General features: G+C 37.1%; 2 protein-coding genes across 4 annotated transcripts in view; one reads left to right on the forward strand and one right to left on the reverse strand.

Moving 5' to 3' along the window:
- Window positions 1-22,055, forward strand: part of UBAC2 (UBA domain containing 2) — a 154,427-nt gene that overhangs the window by 55,664 nt on the left and 76,708 nt on the right. The window lies entirely within an intron of this gene.
- The window catches only part of GPR183 (G protein-coupled receptor 183), a 115,361-nt gene continuing 98,200 nt past the window's right edge, over window positions 4,895-22,055 (reverse strand). The window contains exons 1-2 of one of the 3 annotated variants that reach the window (XM_054012641.1): window positions 21,740-21,809; window positions 4,895-10,133 (exon numbers count right to left, since the gene is read on the reverse strand). In XM_054012641.1, coding sequence (XP_053868616.1) covers window positions 9,029-10,129 — 1,101 coding nt within the window. In that variant the 5' untranslated portion in view covers window positions 10,130-10,133; window positions 21,740-21,809 and the 3' untranslated portion in view covers window positions 4,895-9,028. Of the gene's footprint in view, window positions 10,134-21,739; window positions 21,810-22,055 lie in introns of those variants that run through there. The other 2 variants (XM_054012658.1, XM_054012649.1) reach the window with 2 other exon arrangements.

The following is a 22,055-nucleotide window of genomic DNA, read 5'->3' on the forward strand; positions in this document are numbered from 1 at the left end:
ATAAGTGCCCCATGTAGGGTGATCAGACAGCAAATGTGAAAAATCGGGATGGGGGATAATAGGAGCCTATATAAGAAAAAGACCCCAAAATTGGGACTGTTCCTATAAAATCAAGACATCTGGTCACCCTCTAGCCCCATGCTGAAGTCAAGAATTGCATCACTCTTACAAGTTTCTCTCTGGTGTTCTCTGATCTGTCTACCTTCTTTGTTTAGAATCTGATATCCTTGTATGAAGTAGGTAAATCATTTCTCTCATCCCATGGTCCTCACAGATTGAGCTTTCTAAATGTCTCATGACTGAATTCCTTACCACTACACCTTCCCTCTTCCAAATTACACAGTACTGCTAGGTACCTGTTCTTGGGGAAGAACTCAGAACAGGAGTAACAATAGTCTTCCCATTCAGCTCCTGTGTTAACCATAATCTTATAAATGTGACTGGTTTACAGAATGTCTGATCTTTGTTTGACTGAAAAGTCTGTTGAAACAAACGCGAAGCAGGGGATTGGATGACTTCATAAATAAGTTATTGGAATAGCTAACTCAGGTGCACACAAGAGAAGCAACTACTCTTGACTTACCTCCTTTTGTTTAACTGCTTAATAACGGTGAGTTCAGTGGAGCTCCAGGTAGGAGCAGTTGTATGACTGGGGCTTTAATGAGCAAATAGCTAAAGACAGGTGACAAAGAACAAAGTTATTAAGTATATGAGAAGCAGCTAGCAAGACCGCAAGACAGTAGACTACTAGGAAATTTAGAACCTGTCCTTCAAGTCTTTAAACTACTGATCAGGAAGAGAATTTGCAGACTCAGTGTGTGTGTAATTAACAAGGCTTTTTAGTATTAATTTTGTTCATTTTTTTTGCTTGATTTGTTTTTATGCTCAGAGTTATATTTCTGATTAAAATGAGCACACACTTTTTGAGAAGTCATCACTTTGTTCAAACATCTTCTATTTTGATATCTGACTACAAAGAATAGTTCTGGGATGGACTTTTATGATGAAGACAGTTGCAAAGAAATCACCAAGCTGTTCTGCAACATCCTTATCTTTCTTGTTTGATGTTGCAGAGGAGCCAAGTGATTTCGTTGCAACAGTCTCCGGGACCACAGAGCTGTTAGTTGCTGGCTTAAAAACAGAAGTTACTGTCACAGATAAAAGAAGAAGAAGAAATTTGATTTGAAAAAACTGATGGTGCTACAAAAAGCTGTTAATTTTCCACTGAAACTATGCCAGTAAGTGTAAAATCAAACCCACACTGTACAAAAACAACTTTAATAGGAACAAGACTTTGTAGCATCAAATTTGTAAATTATCTTTATGAACAGTAGTTCAGAGTTTTCAAGGAGATACTCCGTATTACCATAAAATGAAATTGGTTATAATGTAGTAAGTAATGAGGACAGGATTGTGCATCCAAGAGTTACGAATATATTTTAAGGGTGAAGTGACTGAGCTACCAAAAAAAATGCATAAAATATCATTTATTGTATTGGAGGACTCAAGGATAGACAAATACATTATGTTGCAAAAATGCTCTATGATGATCCTGCAAATTGCAGATCAGTGAGTCTTATATGGGTAATAAGTACCAACTTATATGTAGGATGATAAAGTGATGATACATCATGATGAAGTGCCAGATTGTACAAAACACAAGAGCGTATCTGTTTAGTGACACAACTTACCAAGAAGATGTCTTCCTGTTGCTTCACTCTGTACTAGTGTCTTCTTTAATGCAGAGTAGGAATAAATAGTCTATTATTCAGGCTGGCAAAAGGTTAACAAGTGATTGCACCAATGAACTGTAATAAGATGTGTGCTGTTCAGTATATTTATTAGTGATCTGGAAAAGGGGTGAACAGGAAGGTAGCAGAATTTCAAGTTGACAAAAGTATTTAGTTGTTGAAAAACTAGAGAAGATTGTGAGGAATTTAAGAAAGTTAAGTGAATGGGCAGAATGATGGATTAAATTTATTGTTCGCAAATGCCAAGTGGTATATATTGGAAGAAATTATTTGAACTAGGGCTGTCGATTACTCGCAGTTAAATCATGCGATTAACTAAAAAAAATTAATCGTGATTAATCGCACTGTTAAGCAATAGAACACCAATTGAAATGTATTAAATATTTTGGATGTTTTGCTTCATTTTCATATGTATTGTATTTTGTGTAATTGAAATCAAAGTGTATATTATTTTTGATTATCATTTTTACAGTGCAAATATTTGTAAACAAAATAAATTGTATTTTTTAATTCACCTCATACAAATACTGTAGTGCAATCTCTTGATCGTGAAAGTGCAATTTACAATCTAGATTTTTTGGGATTACTTGGGATTAGGAAGAAAATACTCCTATGAGCACATTGCTATAGTATGAGGCATCTCTCATCTTCCTTTGAATCACTTAGTACTTACCACTATTTAAAGCAGGATAGCAGACTGGATGTCATGGTCTGGCATGGCAAGTCTCATATTCCTAGCTGTCATGTTCCGTTGTAATGATGCATGACCTCCAGTTTGTGAGGAAATAGAAGTGTTCTGGAAAGATGATATATAGCCTTAAGGGAAAATTGTTTGTCTTTACGTATATGAACTTTTAAAAAAGGAATTCTAATTTGAAGAAAAAAATCAAGCTAATGATTATCTTTTCCCACAATTTTTCTGCAAAAATTAGAGTACAAGTTCATCAGCTGAAGGGAAAATATTGTGTATTGGTGTATTATTCCAGGTAAACACCGACATCTAAAAATGTTTTAGTTAGTCAAGTTTGTTCTCGCCCCTCATGCTCATTTTTTGGGGAGGTTGAGAGCGAGGGAAGATGTAGGAGTGGGGACTGTGCCTCTCTGCTGTTAAAATTTAAATCACTTGATTATCAGAGTGGATAGGTAGAGAGATTTACAGCAGAAGCAAAATTTAAGTTATTAAACAGGACAGTAGATTCCCTTTATGACTCCAATTCTTTCATAAGATTAGGCTGAACTAATTGTTGCTTACATTAACCCAGGTAGTCACACCAGTTGGTCACAATCATTATTTCAGTTACACACACTATTTTTGTAACTCTAATAGGTTTGTAGTTAGTGGAGCTGTGTGACATTTGGGGTTTTGATTATCATCCAGAGTTAGGGCTTGGCTACACTTGCAGCTGTAGAGCACTTTAAGTTAAACCTGCCTTCAGAGAGTGCACTAGGGAAAGCACTCCTGTCTGTCCACACTGAGAGCTGAAAGCGCACTGGCGTGGCCACATTTGCAGCACTTGCAACTGCATTGGGAGCGGTGCATTATGGGCAGCTATCCCAGCGTTCAAGTGTCTGCAACGGCTTTTCAAATGGAGGGATGGGGTGGAGTGTGACAGGGAGTGTGGGGGGAGAGAGAGTGGGTTTTTGGGGTGCTGAGAGTGTGTCAGCATGCTGTCTTGTAAGTTCAGACCCTCCTCCCTCCCCCACCTCTCTCTCACTCACTCAAAGCAAACATTAGCTATTTGTTTTTTTCTCAGACCAGATAAGTAGCTGGCACTCCGAAATGGAGCTTTGAAAGGGCACTTCCGCGTCCCGAGTTCACAACAAAGACAAGAGAGGCCACTTCAGTTAAGGGGATTATGGGACGTTTCGGAGATCAATTAGAGCGTTGTAACGTTACTTCTTGTTTACACTGGCACTGAAGCGTCTCACCCAATACGCAACAGCTGTTAATCCTTTCAGGGAGGTGGAGTGCTCCACCAGGGAGTCAGAGCGCTCTACATGTCTTGCCAGTGTGGACGGGGAGTAAGGTAGAGCGCTCTGAGAGGCTTTATTGCAGTATAACGTGCAAGTGTAGCCAAGGCCTTAAATACACAAAACCACAAAGTGAAATACTAATAAAATTGCTTGTTTCACCTTTTATATGAGGTGTCAAAACCATGCATTACCGTATGTTGGGTGCTATCCTCTTCCTTGTTCCAAACAGGCATTGGAAACTGTTTACTTTTTTACTGTTTTCTTGCAACCATTTCTTTTCCACACAACTTCAGAGGGCCGTCTGCTGCCCTCTGATACCTCCGGAGACTTTAGGGGTTCACTCTTCTGTTCCCCACACTCTGCAGTGTGCCGGCAACGTCACTTTTTTTCTCTTTTCTCTCCTCTCTAAATCCTTAGAAACTGTCTCCAAAAGAGTATACTACCTGCCTGAATCCTGCTCCCTCCCCAAATTCCTCAATAGTAGGATGCTAAACAAAAAAGATTACAGTAAACAAGTGACAAGGGTTCTGTCTGTTCCTCCTGCGGAGTAATATTTTTGTAGCCCTCCTCCTCAGTTTGTAATATGGCCTGCTGCTGCTACTCAATATTATTTCCCTTCAAAATGCCCTCTGTCTGGCCTCTGTTACTGCAAATTGAGTGAAGGTTCAGTCACCAGCAATGGACCAGTAGATGGAGAGATAGACAGTAGCTATCCAAAGGCGAGGGGCTAATCAGGTTAGAGCTTGTAAGGGTGATGTTGTGAAAATCTTTGTGCTGTTTGAGAAACAATTTCGAAACACAGACCGCATCTCATTGCTGTTGTAACCTTAGCAACTCTTATAAATCATATAAGTTATCCAGTAAAGACTCCCCTAAACCTAGATAATTCATTTAAAACTGAACATTGATTAACATCTGTTTTTTTTCCCATAAAGACCGTAGAGGAAAGTCCAAATGAAGATAGCAACCCTAGTTTAAATGAATTACAGTAATGTTTTTACCTGTAACAAAAAATAAGTCATTAACAATTTATAGAATTACAATTCTGATTACTAGTAACTTGATTACTCTTAATCATGATTGAGATTATAATTAAAGATGACATGTATTACATTAATGAAGTGAATCATATAAAATATCTTCTTATGCCAATACATACATATGGCTTCATTCTTTTCTCATTTATACTGGTATGAAACTAGAATTACTCCTGATTCTCACCAACATGAGAGGGGTATCAGGATTTGAGTTTATTGGCATAGTCAAGTTTTCAGATAGCAACATGCAATGGAAATTACAATGGAGGATGTATACGTCTCATAATAATAATTCTTTCTGCAGCATTTGATAAATTGACCACAGTATATTGTTCTGCTTTGGAGATATAGCAAGGGTTAATATGATTACTCCTGCACTGAGTGAGATCCTTCCTTTCAGGCCACATTATGAATATGATGGGCAACGTCTTGTCTCCAACAGACCACTTGACAGACTCTATTTGATCACTTATCTTGTTCTTTTTATAGTGAAGCTGCTAGGAGAGGTCATGAGACGTTGTCTCAGCAGTCAGCAATATGCACATGACACCAGGCTCTATTTTACTTGCAGTGCTGATAGCAATGTTACTTAACTATTCTGGTGCCTGGCCAAGATTAGCAAGTGGATGAAAGGCAGCTGGCTGAAGCTAAACCAAATCAAGATGATTTTGATGGAACGAGGGACCCACCTTTTGAAGAGCTGGAAAACAGTGTAGCATCTTAGGTTTTTGAAGGAGTCTGTCCTCAGATTACCAAATAGCTTTGTTCTCTGGGAATTCTCTTAGGCTCCTCATTCCTTCTGGACATGCACAGAGTTAAGTTTGCCATCTGTGGCTGGTAATAAGGCTTACACCCCTTGCTTTCTGTTACTGACCTGGCAAGTGATCCATGCCTTTGCAGCTTCCAGACTTTAGGAATTAGTACACTACTGTTAAAGCTCTACCTAATCCAAAATACAGCAGCCCACCTCAGCAGCAACGGCTGCTAAGAACACATCACCCTTGTGCTCTGCTTGCTACATTGACTCCCCATAGGACATTAGGTAAATTTAAAGATGACAAATGTGAATTAAGGCCCTCCAGATGTTTAACTAAACCACTTAAAAGAGTGATGCCTCTTGCTAAGGAAACACAAGTTTCTTCCAGAGTTATGCCCTACAGAAAAGAAGAAACTACAACAAATTGCTCTTGTGAGGGTGGGGAAACAGAGCTTTCTTGGCATCTGACCCAAGACTAAGACCAGAGGAGGTAAGGATGACCACAGACCTTACTGCCTTTATAATGAGTATGAAATTCACTCCTTTAGCTTTGCCTTTCCACAACATCAGCAACATGTAAGAAAAGAGGAAGAGGAGAAGCTCTTCATGCACACACTAAAAAATATTCTTGCAACCTCTTGGGGAGGAGGAAGAAGAATTCTCATCCACCTCTTAAGCTCTTTCTTATTTCCAGTTTGTTTCGGGGCATATTCAGATACTAAAGTGATGGGTGGGTGCTAGAGAAGAACCTAATAGAGAACACTGGAAGATTTTTCTCCAAGTATATTATATTTCAATTTGAGTTCAAGGTCTACAAATTGGGTGCTGCTTCTCATCTGAATCTAGTCTGCATTAGAACCAATCATAAACTTCTTTACATAATGCATTAAATTACTATGTAAGAAATCATTACAACAATCAGTTGTTACTCACGGTAAAATGCCACCAGGAAATTAAGTTTAAAGTAGGTATTTTAATAGACCATGTAATTCAGCGCTGGAGCTTTATTTTATGGAAAGATGGTGTCTCATTAAATGTTTGAGAAAATGTATTAAAATAAGGAAAAAAGAGTTAAGGGGCACATTATATAAGACTTTTCTTAAATAAACTATTATGTAATTGGACCAGTGCTGCAGTCCTTACTCAAGGAAAATTAGCATTTTGACATGAAGTTAGTTGTTTAGTTTTAAAATATATATATTTAGATTTAAAAATAATAGAATGATAGATGTGAGAACATAGAGAAAAGAGGGAGTTAATATTTTAATACTAATTTGTGATTTGATTTTATTTGTTAAAAAAATAGAGATATACATAAGTGATTGCTTATATGGTGACATACTGTTTGCCTGTAAAATGTAATGAACACAAATATACAGAAATGCCTTGCTCTGAGAGTCTTACAATCTAAAACTAGACCAAATGCATGGCATAAGTAGAAAGATAGACATTAATAGTATGGAATCCGTAGTGGTAAGGGGTGTCACATGCCCAACAGGAATAAGATGTTAACAAAACCCATGTTTCCTGTTACAACATTAAACAGTTAAGTGTGATTTTGTGACAAGTTATTGCTAACTTACTGCCATTTTAACAGCTATCATTAAACATCTTTTTAACTTTTTAATAAAAAGACAGGAAAAGAAGAAAAAACAGTGGAAGCATTTACAACTTAAAAAGTGAAGTAAGTCTTTTATTGTAACCGTTTCCTTGTTCCATTTCTCTTCAGTGTCTTTTATGGTTGGAAATCTCCGGTTGATAGTCTTTAGATAGTATTAAAGATGGTATTAACTGCACTTTTTTGTGGAGAAATGAGCAAAAAGTTACTTTAGTTGATCCTGAGCTGCTGCTGCTGTGCTGTTCAAGTATGGTCCTGGTTCCTTTAAGGGAAAACATGGTGAACTCACATATGAGGGGAGATTAAGAATAGCAAAGATAGAAACTGTAGCTTCTTTCTCTGGTGATGACTTTCAATTGCAACCTCACTGCTGGGGAAACACAGGCACAGCACATGGTCTTATTGTCACTCTGAGATCTGGCAATCTTTTACCGGCTTTGGGCTGTTCAAGGCATTGTTTTTAGCTTGCCTTTCTTGTTCACAGGTTCACAGCAGTGTTGCAAAGTTGTGTTGCTCAGCTAAGGCAGAGTCTCATTAGACAGAAGATGAGAAATAGAAAAAAGGGAGAAATAAGGTGGGAAAGAATACGACACATTAGGAAGGGTATGCTGGCAGGAACCAAAGACTGGTATCCTAGGTGGTGGTCAGGAGTCAGCCAATTCTGGGGTGGGGAAGGTGAGGGCAGAGGAGCGTATAGGATAGTGGTTATGGGTGCTGGAACTAGGGGTGCTGGGGGTGCTGCAGCACCCCTGGGCTTGAAGTGGTTTCCATTATACACAGGGTTTACAGTTTGATTCAATGGCTCTCAGCGCCCCCACTAGAAAAGTTGTTCCAGTACCTTTGATAGTGGTACCATCTGTTCCCACTAGGGCTTGGTCTTGTCAAGGCATGTTTCAGGTTCAGAACGATGAAGGCCCCATGGTGGTGTGATGCATCCCAGAAGATGATGTGGGCAGCAGCAACCATGATGGTGAAGCTTGCTCCTTCTTCCACTGTTCTCATTTAGTAGCCCTCCACATAAAGAGTGTCCAAGAAGAGGTGGTCACTCCTCCCATTAAAGTGAACAAATTTGACACATCGTGGTGATTTCAACTATAAACATTTCTTCCCATTTCTAGAATCTTTCATCTTATTGTTTTGCAACCCGTGACTTTAGCAGGAACCTGGAAGACCCTTGGATAGTTGTGGGAAACAATGCTCTCTTTGTTCTTTAGATTTACTTACACATGCAAAATTTTACAAACTAACTGTCTTAACTCTTTTTCGCTTGTATTCTCACAAAGTTATCCATGATACATTTAGATAAGATGTTCATGTTCTGAATACTGTAATCCAACCCTGCCTCCAAAAAGTTCTAAATTACACATTTATAATTATCCATGAAAAATATACATTTTATTTTCCTTCAAAAGTTATTTCCTTTGTTTTATATCTTTACCCTTGCCCTGTCAGTCCAGTGCACATAACACACCATATTAGTCAAGAGTGCTTAAATTGGAGCTCAGTCAGATGTTTACCTCTTTTCAGATGTGTTGGTTTTTAGTCACTCCGAGCTATTAGCTTTTTTTAGTTTATTCCTTTCTCAGAGAACTAGTAGATAGTGTGAATCAAGCTTTCCTAAAATCCAGGAATGGAAAGGTGCAGGTCATAATCAGTGGTGGAAATCTCCTAGAAAACTCATGAAGACAGGTCAAAGTGATTCAGCTTGGAAAATAATCATTTTGAGTTTTCTTGCTTTCACATGACCATTTATTTTTTAGTCCAACATCACATTTGATTTCCTAAGATACTGTGAAACAATCTTACTTACTTGACTGCACAGAAGCATAAACAGTATTTACTGTAGGCCCAGTATTTTTAAACTTGCATTATTGGAATGTTTATTTTCAGTTTATAACTTTCCATTTGAAGGTTTTGAAAGTATAGTCATGTGTGTTTCAACCATCTCACGTGAGCTTTCTTCATGAGCTGACCTGACGGCACTTGAAACTGATATACTAACTTGACGTTTCAGTATTTTCATTATCCGCCTCTTGTATCCTTTACATGCAAAGAAATAGATGAAAGGATCCAGGCAGCAGTTAAAATTCATCAGAAACACAGTGTAATGGAGGGACTTCTGGAAGGTTTGCTGTTCACTGCACAAAGGATTATATTGAAGCTTCTTGATCATGTGTTGGATAATTGCAATGTGATAAGGAGTAAAACAGATGACAAACACAACAATTACAAAAATGATTGTGTTGATGGCCTTTTTGTTTATCCCTGATTTTTCAGTTAATGGGTTTTCCTTAGCAGTTTGAAAAAGTTTGCAACTAATTTGAGAATAACAAAATAGTATAATTCCAAGGGGAATGATGTACCCTATTAAACAGGCAGCAAGAAGTATCCATGGTAGATGTGGAATTTTTTCAAAGTTTGGATATTCCATGCATGTAGTCCTTTCTCCTTCCTTGTTTGACATGGACTGTATGAGCAATGGAAGTGTTTGGCTAAATACAAGAAACCAGACAAATATACAAATATACTTGGCATGTTTAATTCTTCTGATTTTGTTGTATCGAAAAGGGTGGACTACGGCAAAAAACCTGTCAATACTCAAGCAAGTCATAAAGTTTACACCTGCGTATGTGTTGATATAAAATATGAGAGCAGTTAGTCTGCAAAGTGTTTCTCCAAATGGCCAATGAAATCCTAGTGCATAGTATGCTATTCGTGTAGGCAAGGCAGTAGTAAAAAGAATGTCTGAGAGGACAAGATTTGTGGAATAGAGGGTAGTAGAGTTGATTTTTTTTCTGTTTTTAAAAATGACAACGAGGGCTAGTCCATTTCCAAACACACCAAGAATTAAAATAAAGCTGTAAAACACAGGCAGTAAGATCCTTGCTGTATTTTGATGTTCATACAGGTCACAGGAGTTTGTCTGAGGAGTTGTAAAAGCTGTGGTGACAGTGACCATTTTCACAACTGGTGTTTCTGGAGGAAATGCCATAGCTCTACAAAAAAGAAAAAAAACAAAAGGGAACATTTTGTAATAAATATAGACAAACTTCTTCCCCCTAGCAGCAGCCAACTGATCCTGCATCAGGCCAACATTGTAAAACCTGAAAGGATACTTGATTATGATGAAATTGTTTGTTTTTTTTAAGGTGGTTTAAAAAAAGTTCGTCTCTCTTGCTTTGATAAAAGAAAACAAAACCATGCAGAAAGCAAAACTTGGGTGAATTGGGGAATTCCTGGGTTAGAAGAATATCTTTTTGTGGAAAATAAATGTTTGAGGTTAGAGAGAGAACTTTTAAAGAAGCCTGAGGGGGGGAAGCCCTCAGTTTTGTTTAAAAGTAAAATGACACATAATCATGTGAAGTCACCAAAGGTCAAATAACTACAGAAACCTTTTAAAAGTTGTTCCTGTGAATTTTAGGGAGTTTTTATTTGTTTTTTGTTTCTTTTTAATTTGCTAAGAGGTTCTGGCAGTGATATGAAATTTGTGACTTATTTTAACATGTAACTAGAACTTAATTTATAGAGACCTGGCCTTTTCAACATTAGTATTGCCTATAACAATTGAACTGAAACCTTCCAAACTCATTTAACTCTAGAACGAAAAGGTTGTTTTCTGCGACGTAGTCCAAGTATAGTTGATTTCAAATGGTTACTCACAATGTCACTGAAGCTGCTTTTCAGTGGTTCTTGGAACAGTGTGTAATCTAGGTATAATATATCATACTTGTTGACTAAATGGGAATACAGCAAATTCAGAATAACTTTAAATATATTTTTAAAAATATGAGAGGACATGATTGACCTAGCAGGCCTTTGGGACTCAAAGTCTGCAACTCTTGATTTTCGGGGCCTATAAGTATAAAAGCTAATGTAATAGAATTATAGAAATTAGAGATGGAAAAGACCTATAACATCATTCAATTCATCTCCTTGTGAATGCAGAATGTGCCCTATGATGCTTTTCTAGTGCTTTGTTTAGTCTAATTGTAAATGACCTAAGTGATGGGGCTTCCACCATTTCTCTCTGAGAGACTGATCCACAAGAATTTTCTCCTGCCATGCAGACTAAAGTTTCTTAAAGTTTTCTTGTTCCACCTAACTACACCTAAGTGTACCACCCAAAATAATTCCTCTCCCTCCTTGGTACCACTACCCTTAAAATATGTGTGTACTTTTGCTATGTTCCTCGTTAGTTGTTGCTTAGTGAAATTATGCATGACATTATAGCTCAGTTTTTTAAAGCAGATTTCATTGTGTAAAGCACTAGAAGATTGGTTTGCATTTTGAGGCTATTGCTAGTGAGATTTAAAAAAACAAACCAACTCTAATTTAATGGAGCCACCTTTATGTGAACACGCATTACTCATGAGTGATCTGATTATTATAACTCATTCTCTTCCTCTCCTTTACTCCTTTTTGTCAGTCTATAACCCCTATGTGTCATGCCTGAATTTAGTTTAAAAGCGCTTCAAGAACGGTGCCTGTCTCCATTTCCATGAAGTGCGTAGCACACTTTTCTCAGTGTAGTAATAATAATAATAATTAATAATTAATAAAAGGGTTTGAAAGTTAGTCATAAAGACCACAGTCCCCTTCGCACTTTCTTTGTATCCACTCAAGGCTGGCTGTTGGGGCCTACAAATGCCTTGGCCACAGGATATAATTGACTTATGGGGAGTAGTGTTGCTGGCGGTGTTAGAACTTTCACAAGCTCCGTCCTGGCTAGCTTCCAGTAGCTGAGACAGCTCTTATGTTGAGAAGCCAGTGTGACCTCGCGGGGCAGACTGTTCAAGACTGAGAAACTGTTCCCAGAGAGTAATCATCAGTGATTCACCGTCAAGCTGGAAGGGCATAACGAGTGGAGTCGCACAGGGATTGGTCCTGGGTCCAGTACTGTTCAATATTTTCATTAGTGATGTAGATAATGGCATAGAGAGTACACTTATAAAGTTTGTGGATGATACCAAGGTGGGAGGGGTTGCAAGTGCTTTGGAGGTATTGTGTGTCCCCTTTGAGGTATTATTCAGTACACAACATTTAAAAACAATTTCAGACTTCTGTGTTTGAATAAATGCATTATATAGAAAATATCAAAACACATTTCTAAAATGTTCCAGATTATTAGTTTTACAGTGTACAGTTTCCTTCCATTAAGATGCAGAAGAATTAAAAGATTGATATTCTTCACTCTGACTCTTTGATCAGAATGTCCTATTTATTTCAAGTTGGTCACAATTCAGTTTACTTAAACACCTCTACCCCGATATAACGCTGTCCTCGGGAGCCAAAAAAATCTTACCGCATTATAAGTGAAACCGTGTTATATCGAACATGCTTTGATCCTCTGGAGTGTGCAGCCCCACCCCCCCGGAGCGCTGCTTTACCGCGTTCTATCCGAATTCGTGTTATATTGGGTCACGTTATATCGGGGTAGAGGTGTAGTACATACTGTATCATAGTATTAGTCTGGTCACTGAGTCCTGGCTCGATTAGCAGCAGTTTATACAGTTCTCCATAAAGAATAAATTTGTAGATGTGTGGATCACATATTTCAGATCTTAAATTAAGCTATAAACATCTCCATATAGTTCCTAATGTCAAGATAGATATATTAAGCTAGATCATCTTTGAGAGAGACTCTTCCAGGTAATATATCAGCTCCGTAGTTGTGCTATTACAGAAGACTATGTGAGAGAGAATGGTCAGACAGCTGGTACTGATAAATATTACTGGTAAGCAGTGGCAGCTTTTTCTTGAAGATTCATCATAAAATATGTACCAGATATCAGAGATCAGAATATTTCATTCTGGGTTGGAATTAAAATCGGAAATGGATTTTTATATCTTGATTAAGACACTTGGCTAGAGCTTTTCTGGGGTTGAGTTTGCCCTGTTTGAGCCTAGGGATTGCTGAGTCCTTTCTAGTAATAAACTTGAAGTAATAGCTTCTTCATGCTTTCAGTGGAGAGCCTAATTTGAATTTGTGTAAGTAAGCTTCAAAGTAAGCTTTGAATAGGAAAACCTGGTGTAAAGTAATGTCCATTATTTAGTGTTCATGAAAGCAAACTTACAGACATTAGTGGTTTGGTTATGAAAAAGCACTTGCTAAGAATTGCTGTATAATTATATTTCTGACTATAATTTTATTTGAATTGGTTATGGATCATTCAGAGCATTTTGGCATGGTGTGAGTGGTCATTTAATAATGCATTTATGTTCATGAGGATTGCCCTGATTTCCTTTCCTACTTCTTCTCTCCTCTTGATGTTATAAAATTCCCTTGTTGCAAAAAAGGTATCTATCTAATCTCCTGGGTGCTTCTAAAAGCATTTAAATACAGGAAACTGGTGTTTCTTATTTCCGTCTCTTGTATTTGATCTTTTCTGGCCACATCTTCACCATCCCACTATGGTACCCCTCTTCCACCCAGCTCTCCCTCAAGTAACTAGACATTACCCATTGCAAAAGAATATATAAAATCCTTAACTTGTGATAATCAAGCCCATTGCAGTATGGCAACAAACTAAAATATATTCAGGGAATAATTATGTGTCCTACTTTTTATTCTTGAGGAATTGTGGGATTTGTACTCTTGATGTAATAATCAAAAATGAAGAGTCCGGCTGAAAACAAATTGATAAATATTTCTAATATACAGAGTATATACTATGCAAATACATATAACTGCAATATAGAAAAAACGTAGTAGTTTTTTCCTAGTGAAAATATTGTTTTTTGCTAAGCAAGAATAGACATTCATAAATTGTATCTGTAGCCTTTATTAAAATATAAATTGAAATATAAATATGTGACTGCTGCTGCTATGTTACAGTGTAATATTACTTGCATTCCTATGCTGAACTGAAGCTGTTAGTACTCTGTTATTGCTCAGATATCAGGCTGATGTGCCTGGTATAAAAACATAGATATACAGAGAGAGAATCTTGGCTGGATTGGTCTTGCCTTTTCTTGCTAACACTGGACTGGCAACCATTAAGGGGAAACTTACTTCCTAGAGGAAGGTGTCTACAGTATTATTAATTAGTCCAAGAGTGATCTTTCCCTGTTCCTTGATATCCAGGCTGCCGTCTGTTTTTTGGCAGTAATCATTATTGTTTAGCTCATTATGTGACTAGAGTTCATGACTCCTTCTCCCAAACCTCTATCACAATCCACTAGGTGGTAGAAAAGGGCAGTAGTGTTCTACATGTTCTTGCCTGAACAAAAGTGGAGCAGATCACTTCTTCAGTGTTCCAAGCCTCAGCCTAAATAAGCAGTTACTTGACTCCCACACCTTGGTATGATTGCATTGTACTCCCATTGAGCCCCTAGTTCAATTCAGCACTGTGCACTGAATTGGTGATTTACCCCAACGACTTTGTCTGTCATATTTCAGAGTAGCAGCCGTGTTAGTCTGTATCCGCAAAAAGAACAGGAGTACTTGTGACACCTTAGAGACTAACAAATTTATTTGAGCATAAGCTTTCGTGGACTACAGCCCACTTCTTCAGATGCATAGAATGGAACATATAGTAAGGAGATATATATACATACAGAACATGAAAAGGTGGAAGTAGCCGTATCAACTCTAAGCGGCTAATTAATTAAGATGCGCTATAATCAGCAGGAGGAAAAAAAAACGTTTGTAGTGAGAATCAAGATGGGCCATTGCAGACAGTTGACAAGAGGTGTGAAGATATTTAACATGGGGACATAGATTCAATCTGTGTAACTCAGAATGGGCTGAGTCATTACACAGATTGAATCTATTTTGCCATGTTAAGTATCTTCACACCTCTTGTCAGCTATCTGCAATGGCCCATCTTGATTCTCACTACAAAAGTTTTTTTTTCCTCCTGCTGATTATAGCGCATCTTAATTAATTAGCGGCTTAGAATTGATATGGCTACTTCCACCTTTTCATGTTCTGTATGTATATATATCTCCTTACTATATGTTCCGTTCTATGCATCTGAAGAAGTGGGCGGTAGCCCACGAAAGCTTATGCTCAAATAAATTTGTTAGTCTCTAAGGTGCCACAAGTATTCCTGTTCTTTTTGTCTGTCATAAATCATGATATATCTTTAAGCAACCTCCAACAACTGCTACTGGAATGCTTTTACTTAATTATATTGTTAAACCAAATGTCCCCCTCATGTCACCTATGTTGAAATAGTTCTTCCCTGTGGTTAATTTTTTAAGAAAATAATAGAGATGAACTCTGGTTTTACAAACTGTGTTGTACCTTATTAGAAAGATGTATCAAGAAAACTGTATCAGAGAATTTCAGCAACCACTTTGATGCCCTTGACATATCAATGGTTTGCTTCCTTGCTCTGCATATTAGGCTGATAAATGTGAATAGAACTTTAATTGTTTGTCAGTGTTACACATGCATGAACTGTCGATTCTCAATTTTTAATCATGCTTTTCTTGTCAAATTAATTTAATGTAGAGGTTTGAAAAACATAACTATTAAGTTAGCACTTTAGAACACACTGTCCGAATTCCTAGAATACAAAATGGATATTTCATGCTACTGGAAGTCATATTCTTTTTCCAGTATAGTGAAGAAAGTTATAGTGATATGGTTGTTTTGATTTAGTTTTGTCTGAATGAGACAATACATGGGAATGGGTATATGCGGGTGCATTGTGGGCTGCAAATAATTTGATTGCATTGATTCATAGATTAATAGATTTTAAGGCCAGAAAGGAACATTTAATAATGTATTATAACCTCCTGTATAACACAGGCCATGGAATTATACCAGTTACCTCTGTATTGATCACAATAACTTGTGTTTGACTAAAGCATATCTTCCAAAAAGCAGGGCTTTGGAGCAGAGCCCGGAGCTGGAGCGCGGAGCAGCTCCGGAGCAGTGGAGCTGCATGTTTTTGCCTGGAGCTGGAGCGGAGCCGGAGCACAGCTCCAAAGCCCTGCGAAAAAGGCATCCATTCTTGGTTTGAAGATTTCAGGAGATTGAGAATCCACCACTTTGTTTAGTATTTTGTTCTAGTGATTAATCTCCCTTGCTCTTTCAAAATGTGTGCCTTATTTCTAATTTAAATTTGTCTGGATTTAACTTCCAGCCATTGGTTTTTGTTGTGCGTTTCTCCACTAGATTAAAGAGCCCTTTAGTACCTTATTTTCTCTCCCTGAAGATACTTATGCACGATAATCAAGTCACTTCTCAGTCTTCTCTTTGATAAACTAAACAGATTGAGCTTTTTAAGTCTGTGACTGTAAGGCAGCCCTCAAATCATTTTTGGCTCTTTTCTGCACCCTCTCCAATTTTTCAATATCCTTTTAAAAATATGGACATCAGATTTGGACACAGTATTCCAATGTTGGTCTCACGGTTGCTGTATAAAGAGGTAAAAATCACCTCCCTAGTTACCCCCTTGCTTATCCATCCAAGGATTGCATTAACCCTTTTTGCCACAAAATCACACTGGGAGATCATGTTGAGTTGCTTGTCCACTATGAGCCCTAATTCCTTTTCAGAATCGCTGTTGCCCACGAAAGCTTATGCTCAAATAAGTTTGTTAGTCTCTAAGGTGCCACAAGTACTCCTGTTCTTTTTGCTGATACAGACTAACACGCTGCTACTCTGAAGCCCCCCATTCTGTAGGTATGGCCTGCATTCCTTGTTCCTAGATATATGAGCTTACATTTGGCTGTATTAAAATGCATTTTGTTTGATTGGATCCAGTTTACCAAATTATCCACATCGCTCTGTATGAGTGTCATCTGTAAATTTTATCAGCAGTGATTCTGCATTTATTTTGAGATCATTGGTAAAAATGTTCACTAGCATCAGACCTAGAACTGATCCCTATAGAAACCCATTAGAAACCCCACCATTTGATGATATTAAAAAGCTACTTTTTGAGATCTGTCAGTTAGCCAATTCTTAATCTATTTAACGAGCGCTTTATTGATGTTGTATAGTGTTAATATTTTAATTAGAATGCCATGCCATACTAAGATGCCTTACAAAAGTATAAGGCCTAGTCTGCACTTAAAATTTAGATTGACAGATTTACATCACTCTGGGGTGTGAACAGATCTAATCCCCAGCATAGCCAAGGTTAGGTCAGTGGAAGAGTGCAAGAATTACAGCGACGGGAAAATCCCTCCTTTCACTGTAGGAAGCATCCACATTACAGTGCCGTAGCTATGCTGCTATAGTGCCTGTAATGTAGACATGGCTTAAGTATATGATATCTGTGCAGTTACCATCATTTATCCCAGACTGAAATCTGGTTTATTTGACAAGCACTATTTTCCATAAAACCATGTTGACTGGCATTCATTATATTAATGTCCTTCAATTCATTATTAATTGACTGTCATATCAGCTTTTCCATTCTTTTGCCCAGGATTGATGTCAAACTCACCAGCTTATGACCCAGGTCATCCTGCTTGCCCTTTTCAAATATTAGCATAACATTAGCACTCTTTCACTGAATTAGACAGTTGTTACTAAATGATAATGTAATATTTTGTTCTATATTTCTATTGTAGCACCCAGAGGTCCTGGTCAGGATAAGATCCCCATTGTGCTATTTCTATATAAAAAAAAGCCATGACTTCTGCCTTTAGAAGTTTGTAATTCAAAATCCCTGATCCTGCAAGCACTTATGCAAACGATTAACTATACACATGCATGTAGTCCCGTTAAATTCAGTGGAACTGTTCATGTTCATAATATTAAATATATGTGTAAGTATTTGCAGGATTGAGGCCTTAGATTGTATACATTTGGACTGTATACAAGAGATGCAACTATTTCTCCCCCATACTGGCCTAGCTGACTGAATTTTTATTTTTGTTCTCTCTTTTTGCTATAATATGGATGAATGAAAATAATCTACTATCTATCTTCTCACCAGGGTATGGCATGTGTAAATGGCTACAACCACATATAAAACATTATCCACAAATTGAAGTGATCTGTGCATCGTTTTGTCTTTATAATTTTTATTGTTTGGAGGAGAGTAAGCATTATAAGAGTGGAAGGACAATTGTTATTTACTCTGTATATAAGACTGGTTTATTTATTCTAATATGGCACACGTAATATTTATTTAACAAAAAGGCAAGGAATAATAATAATTTATTTTATAATTGGTTAAAAAGAGAATAGAAGGGGGTGAGAGGAAGGGAGAGAGTCTGTTGGCTTGACTCCAATGATCTGTGGTTTGAGATTTGTCAGGAGACCTTTTTCAGTATGGCGCTTTAATGATTAGACACTGTAGTGATGTGGGATTTTTGTTTTGTTTTTTGTTTTAATTAATATATTGCTCTTATCCTTATGAAATTTCCTAATTTGTCTGCTTCTTGCAAGGGTGACTTAAGTTGCAGGAAAAGTTGAGAGAAAAGTTTTGGGATTTGGTGGCAGTCTTAGCACTATATTGAAGACAGAGAAGAAATAATATGAAAGGTTTGAGTATATTTATTTAACCTTTGTCAACATGATGGATTTCTTTTCTTCCTTCCTTCCCCGACCTAGGTTGAGGGACTCTCACCTCACACCCCATTTTAGCCTCGGCCATCTTTTTTAGATCAGCCATTTTTGCTGATCAAAATATATTAGTTTTAACAAAGTTATGAATGTTAGAAATTTGCATGCTAAATGAGTGCAAGAGAACATTTTAGGAGAGAGATTGGTGTGCATTAGCAGTTTGGAAAATGTGCAAGGTTTCAAAAAAGATTGAGGGGCTGCAGGAAGGCTTGCCCTAGACTATCCTGCCTTTTTCTAACACCCCAGCCTTCTTATGTAGTGTTTTGAATATATTATATTGATTTCAAATTTCTCAGGGCTGTTGAGCTGTGCCCAAAATACAGTGATATGTCTAGATCCAGTGAAATTTGAACTCTGACTGAGGAGTGGATCCCTAAGTTGCTGCCTGGGCATGGTAAGCAGGTCCATAGCCACCTTTTGGGCCTTGTACTCTGTGTTTTGTGAGGGAGTTTTGAGGCCAGTCCCTGGACCCATCCTTTCAACAGAGGCTCCAATGCAGATCTTGTAAGCAATACACCAGAACATTGATTGAGTATATGCTCCTTGAAGTACACGTTAATTAATAGTGCCATTGAAGAAGTACACACACAAAGAGCACCAGTACACTAGTTACAAGATATGTGTTTTGCTTCCAGGGAGTGCACATTCATGCAGATTATTTGAGAGTTGTTTCTCTTAAAATGCTTCTAGGAAATAAATGCAAAACACTATGTTAACAGAACACTAATGTTGCACAGTTAGAATAAAAAGTAAGAAAATGCAAAAGTTAGGGTTACCATAGTAAAGATAACTCTACTCTCTTGGAAATATGTACTGTAGTATCTTCTATTCCTGTTTTTCCATATTTAAAATTTTAAATTATTATATTGTTAAATGCTTAACGGTACTCAGGATGTGAAAAATGGCTGAGTTGGTGTTTCTGTAGGAAATTTATCATATTTATTTTAAGTGTACATTGGCTAATATTTTATGACAGTAGTCTTTTGCATTCTAAAGTAATAGAAACTTCAATAAAATTAGTGTAAACAAAAGGGGAAGAACAGAAGTACTGCTTGTTCAACAAGCTAATGAAGGTGCTGTAGGATGTCTAATGTCTACAGCCTAGTTATTGGTCATGTACCATTCCCCTTTTATATTTAGAAATAAAATCCAAATCTTTGCTTGGACAAAAAACATGTTGGAAAGGAAATAAATTTCATTTCAGCTTCCAAAGGTAACTTATAAACCACTAGTGCATAAAAGATTTAAATAAGTCTGAAAAGTCCTGGCATCGTCTGGGGAGGGGGGAGAGAGAAAGTGTCAGTAAGGGAGAAAGAGCACAAGCCCCAGTGGTTTCTCATACGCACATCCCATTTCGTTGTTGCAGGAAAGATGCCTGTAGTAGTGGGGACAGTGGGCATTAAAGGCATAGGAACTTATCTGTTGCATAGTGTGGATCATTTGCTGTTCCACAAAGAGCTAGCTGGTTACATGGTGCTGGCGCGCCTTGTTTTCAGTGATTATATTGGATTAAGACAGCTTTAAAAATATATTAAATACTTCACTCTTGCATGTAAACAAGTGATGCTCTGCGATTGTGACTAAGGGGAGAGTAGTGTGTGTGGTCTGGCTGAATGGGGGAGAAGGTGCCCACTTAACGAATTTCTCTTTCTGCATGTGGTCTATGTGGGTTATGAAAAATGTGCGAGTACTCTGGTGTAACATCTATAGTTGTTAGGACGATTTAGTGCTTAGACCAAGCTGATGTCGAGACAACTAAACTCCTTTCACTTACTTGCTTAAAATTTTTAAACTGAATAAGGAAAGAACCAAAAAATGTAGCATGGGAAAAATTCTGAAATAACACTCCTAAAATCAAGTAACATTTCAAATGGCAACTTGTGTTTTAGCACTGAAAGCACTCTGCCTGATAATTAATACATTATTGATGTGTAACCTGTCCTGGTGCAGTCTCTGTTTAATCTGTTTTATTTATTAAAAGCTACATAACTGTAATGACTGTCTGGTAAAGAACAGTCTCTCTATTCAAAGGGAACTGATTAAAGTGCTAGCAATATGAACTGTTGGGTTAATAATCAATGTAGCTACCAAAGCTCACCTTTTCTGATCTTTTTACTGTCCATGTGCTCAAAGATTTGTGGGTTGGCTTTGTTTTGTTTGAAAAGTTAAATGAGAATTAAGAGTTGCTAAATTTGAAAAATGTTATTATTTTTTATGTTCCACTGCAGTATAAAAAGTTATCAGTCTATCAGTAGGGGATATTTTTAAAAATCAAATAGCCGGTAACATTGCATTAACTTCAGCATATGAAGATATTTTGGGGCAAAAAGTGTAAGCAATTGCATTTTGGAAAAAGGAGTAACTATACAGAAAAAGCTTTGAAAAGACAATACATGTCAAAAGATGAAGGAGAGATTCTTACATGCATCTTGGCAAATTATCATTACTATATTATTTTTAAGTATGAGTAGAGTTGTGATTGAGAAGAAGTTGGGTTGAGAATAGCCTAAAAATTGTTTCATAGCTTGTAGTATCACAAATATTTCCAGGCTATCTGCTGCCGCAGTACAAGTGTGCTTTCAGAAACTCTCAAACTATTGAAGTATCTTACCAGGTTCATTGAGTGACTTATGCAAAGAGAGAGAGAGAGATTTTAACTTAGAAATATGAAGTCTTTTTTTGACACATTGAAATATTTACTGAAAAATATTTTCTTCCACATTAGTCTCTACATTAGTATGGTTTAAGCTACATTATTTTGCAAAAACTCCATCCTAATGCAGCAATGAACTTTTGCATTTTGTTTTTCAAAAGGCTATATTATAAATAAAACATTTTAATTCAACCTGTTTATCATTAAAAAATAACTGATAGTCTCTCTATTGTAACTTGCCTGAGTAAACTGTCTTAGTGGCATAGAATTTCTCCTGTTGACATTTCTCTCTCTCACCCAAAAAGAATATATCTATCCTGCCCTGAGAAAATTCAGTACAATACAAGAATACATTAACTTTCTGGAATTGTTTGTTGTATTTCAGTTAAAACAGCAAATTATTTGTTAGTACTTACATATCAGTGGCTTTTTAGATCCTCTGTGCAGTAATTGTATATGGCAGTGTAGTTTAACTATGAATGTTTCCCCTTTGCTCATTGTTTTTAAGAGTGATTACGTGAGACTGTCCTTTTATGGAGTGGTGATATTTTTTTTCCCCCTTGTACTTGAAGTATTTTTTCTGTACTCTGATGTTGATTCGCTACCTGAGTTGTTAAGGGAAGTGAAAGCACCTCTCTATTTGAGGTGTCTTTCTGCTTCTTTTTAAATTGATCTATTCAAAAAAGAGATCAACTAGAAACAAAAAGCCCCTAGAAGTTATGTATCACTAAC

This window comes from Malaclemys terrapin, chromosome 1, assembly GCF_027887155.1.
Source record: "Malaclemys terrapin pileata isolate rMalTer1 chromosome 1, rMalTer1.hap1, whole genome shotgun sequence".
In the NCBI taxonomy this organism is placed as follows: Eukaryota; Metazoa; Chordata; order Testudines; family Emydidae; genus Malaclemys; species Malaclemys terrapin.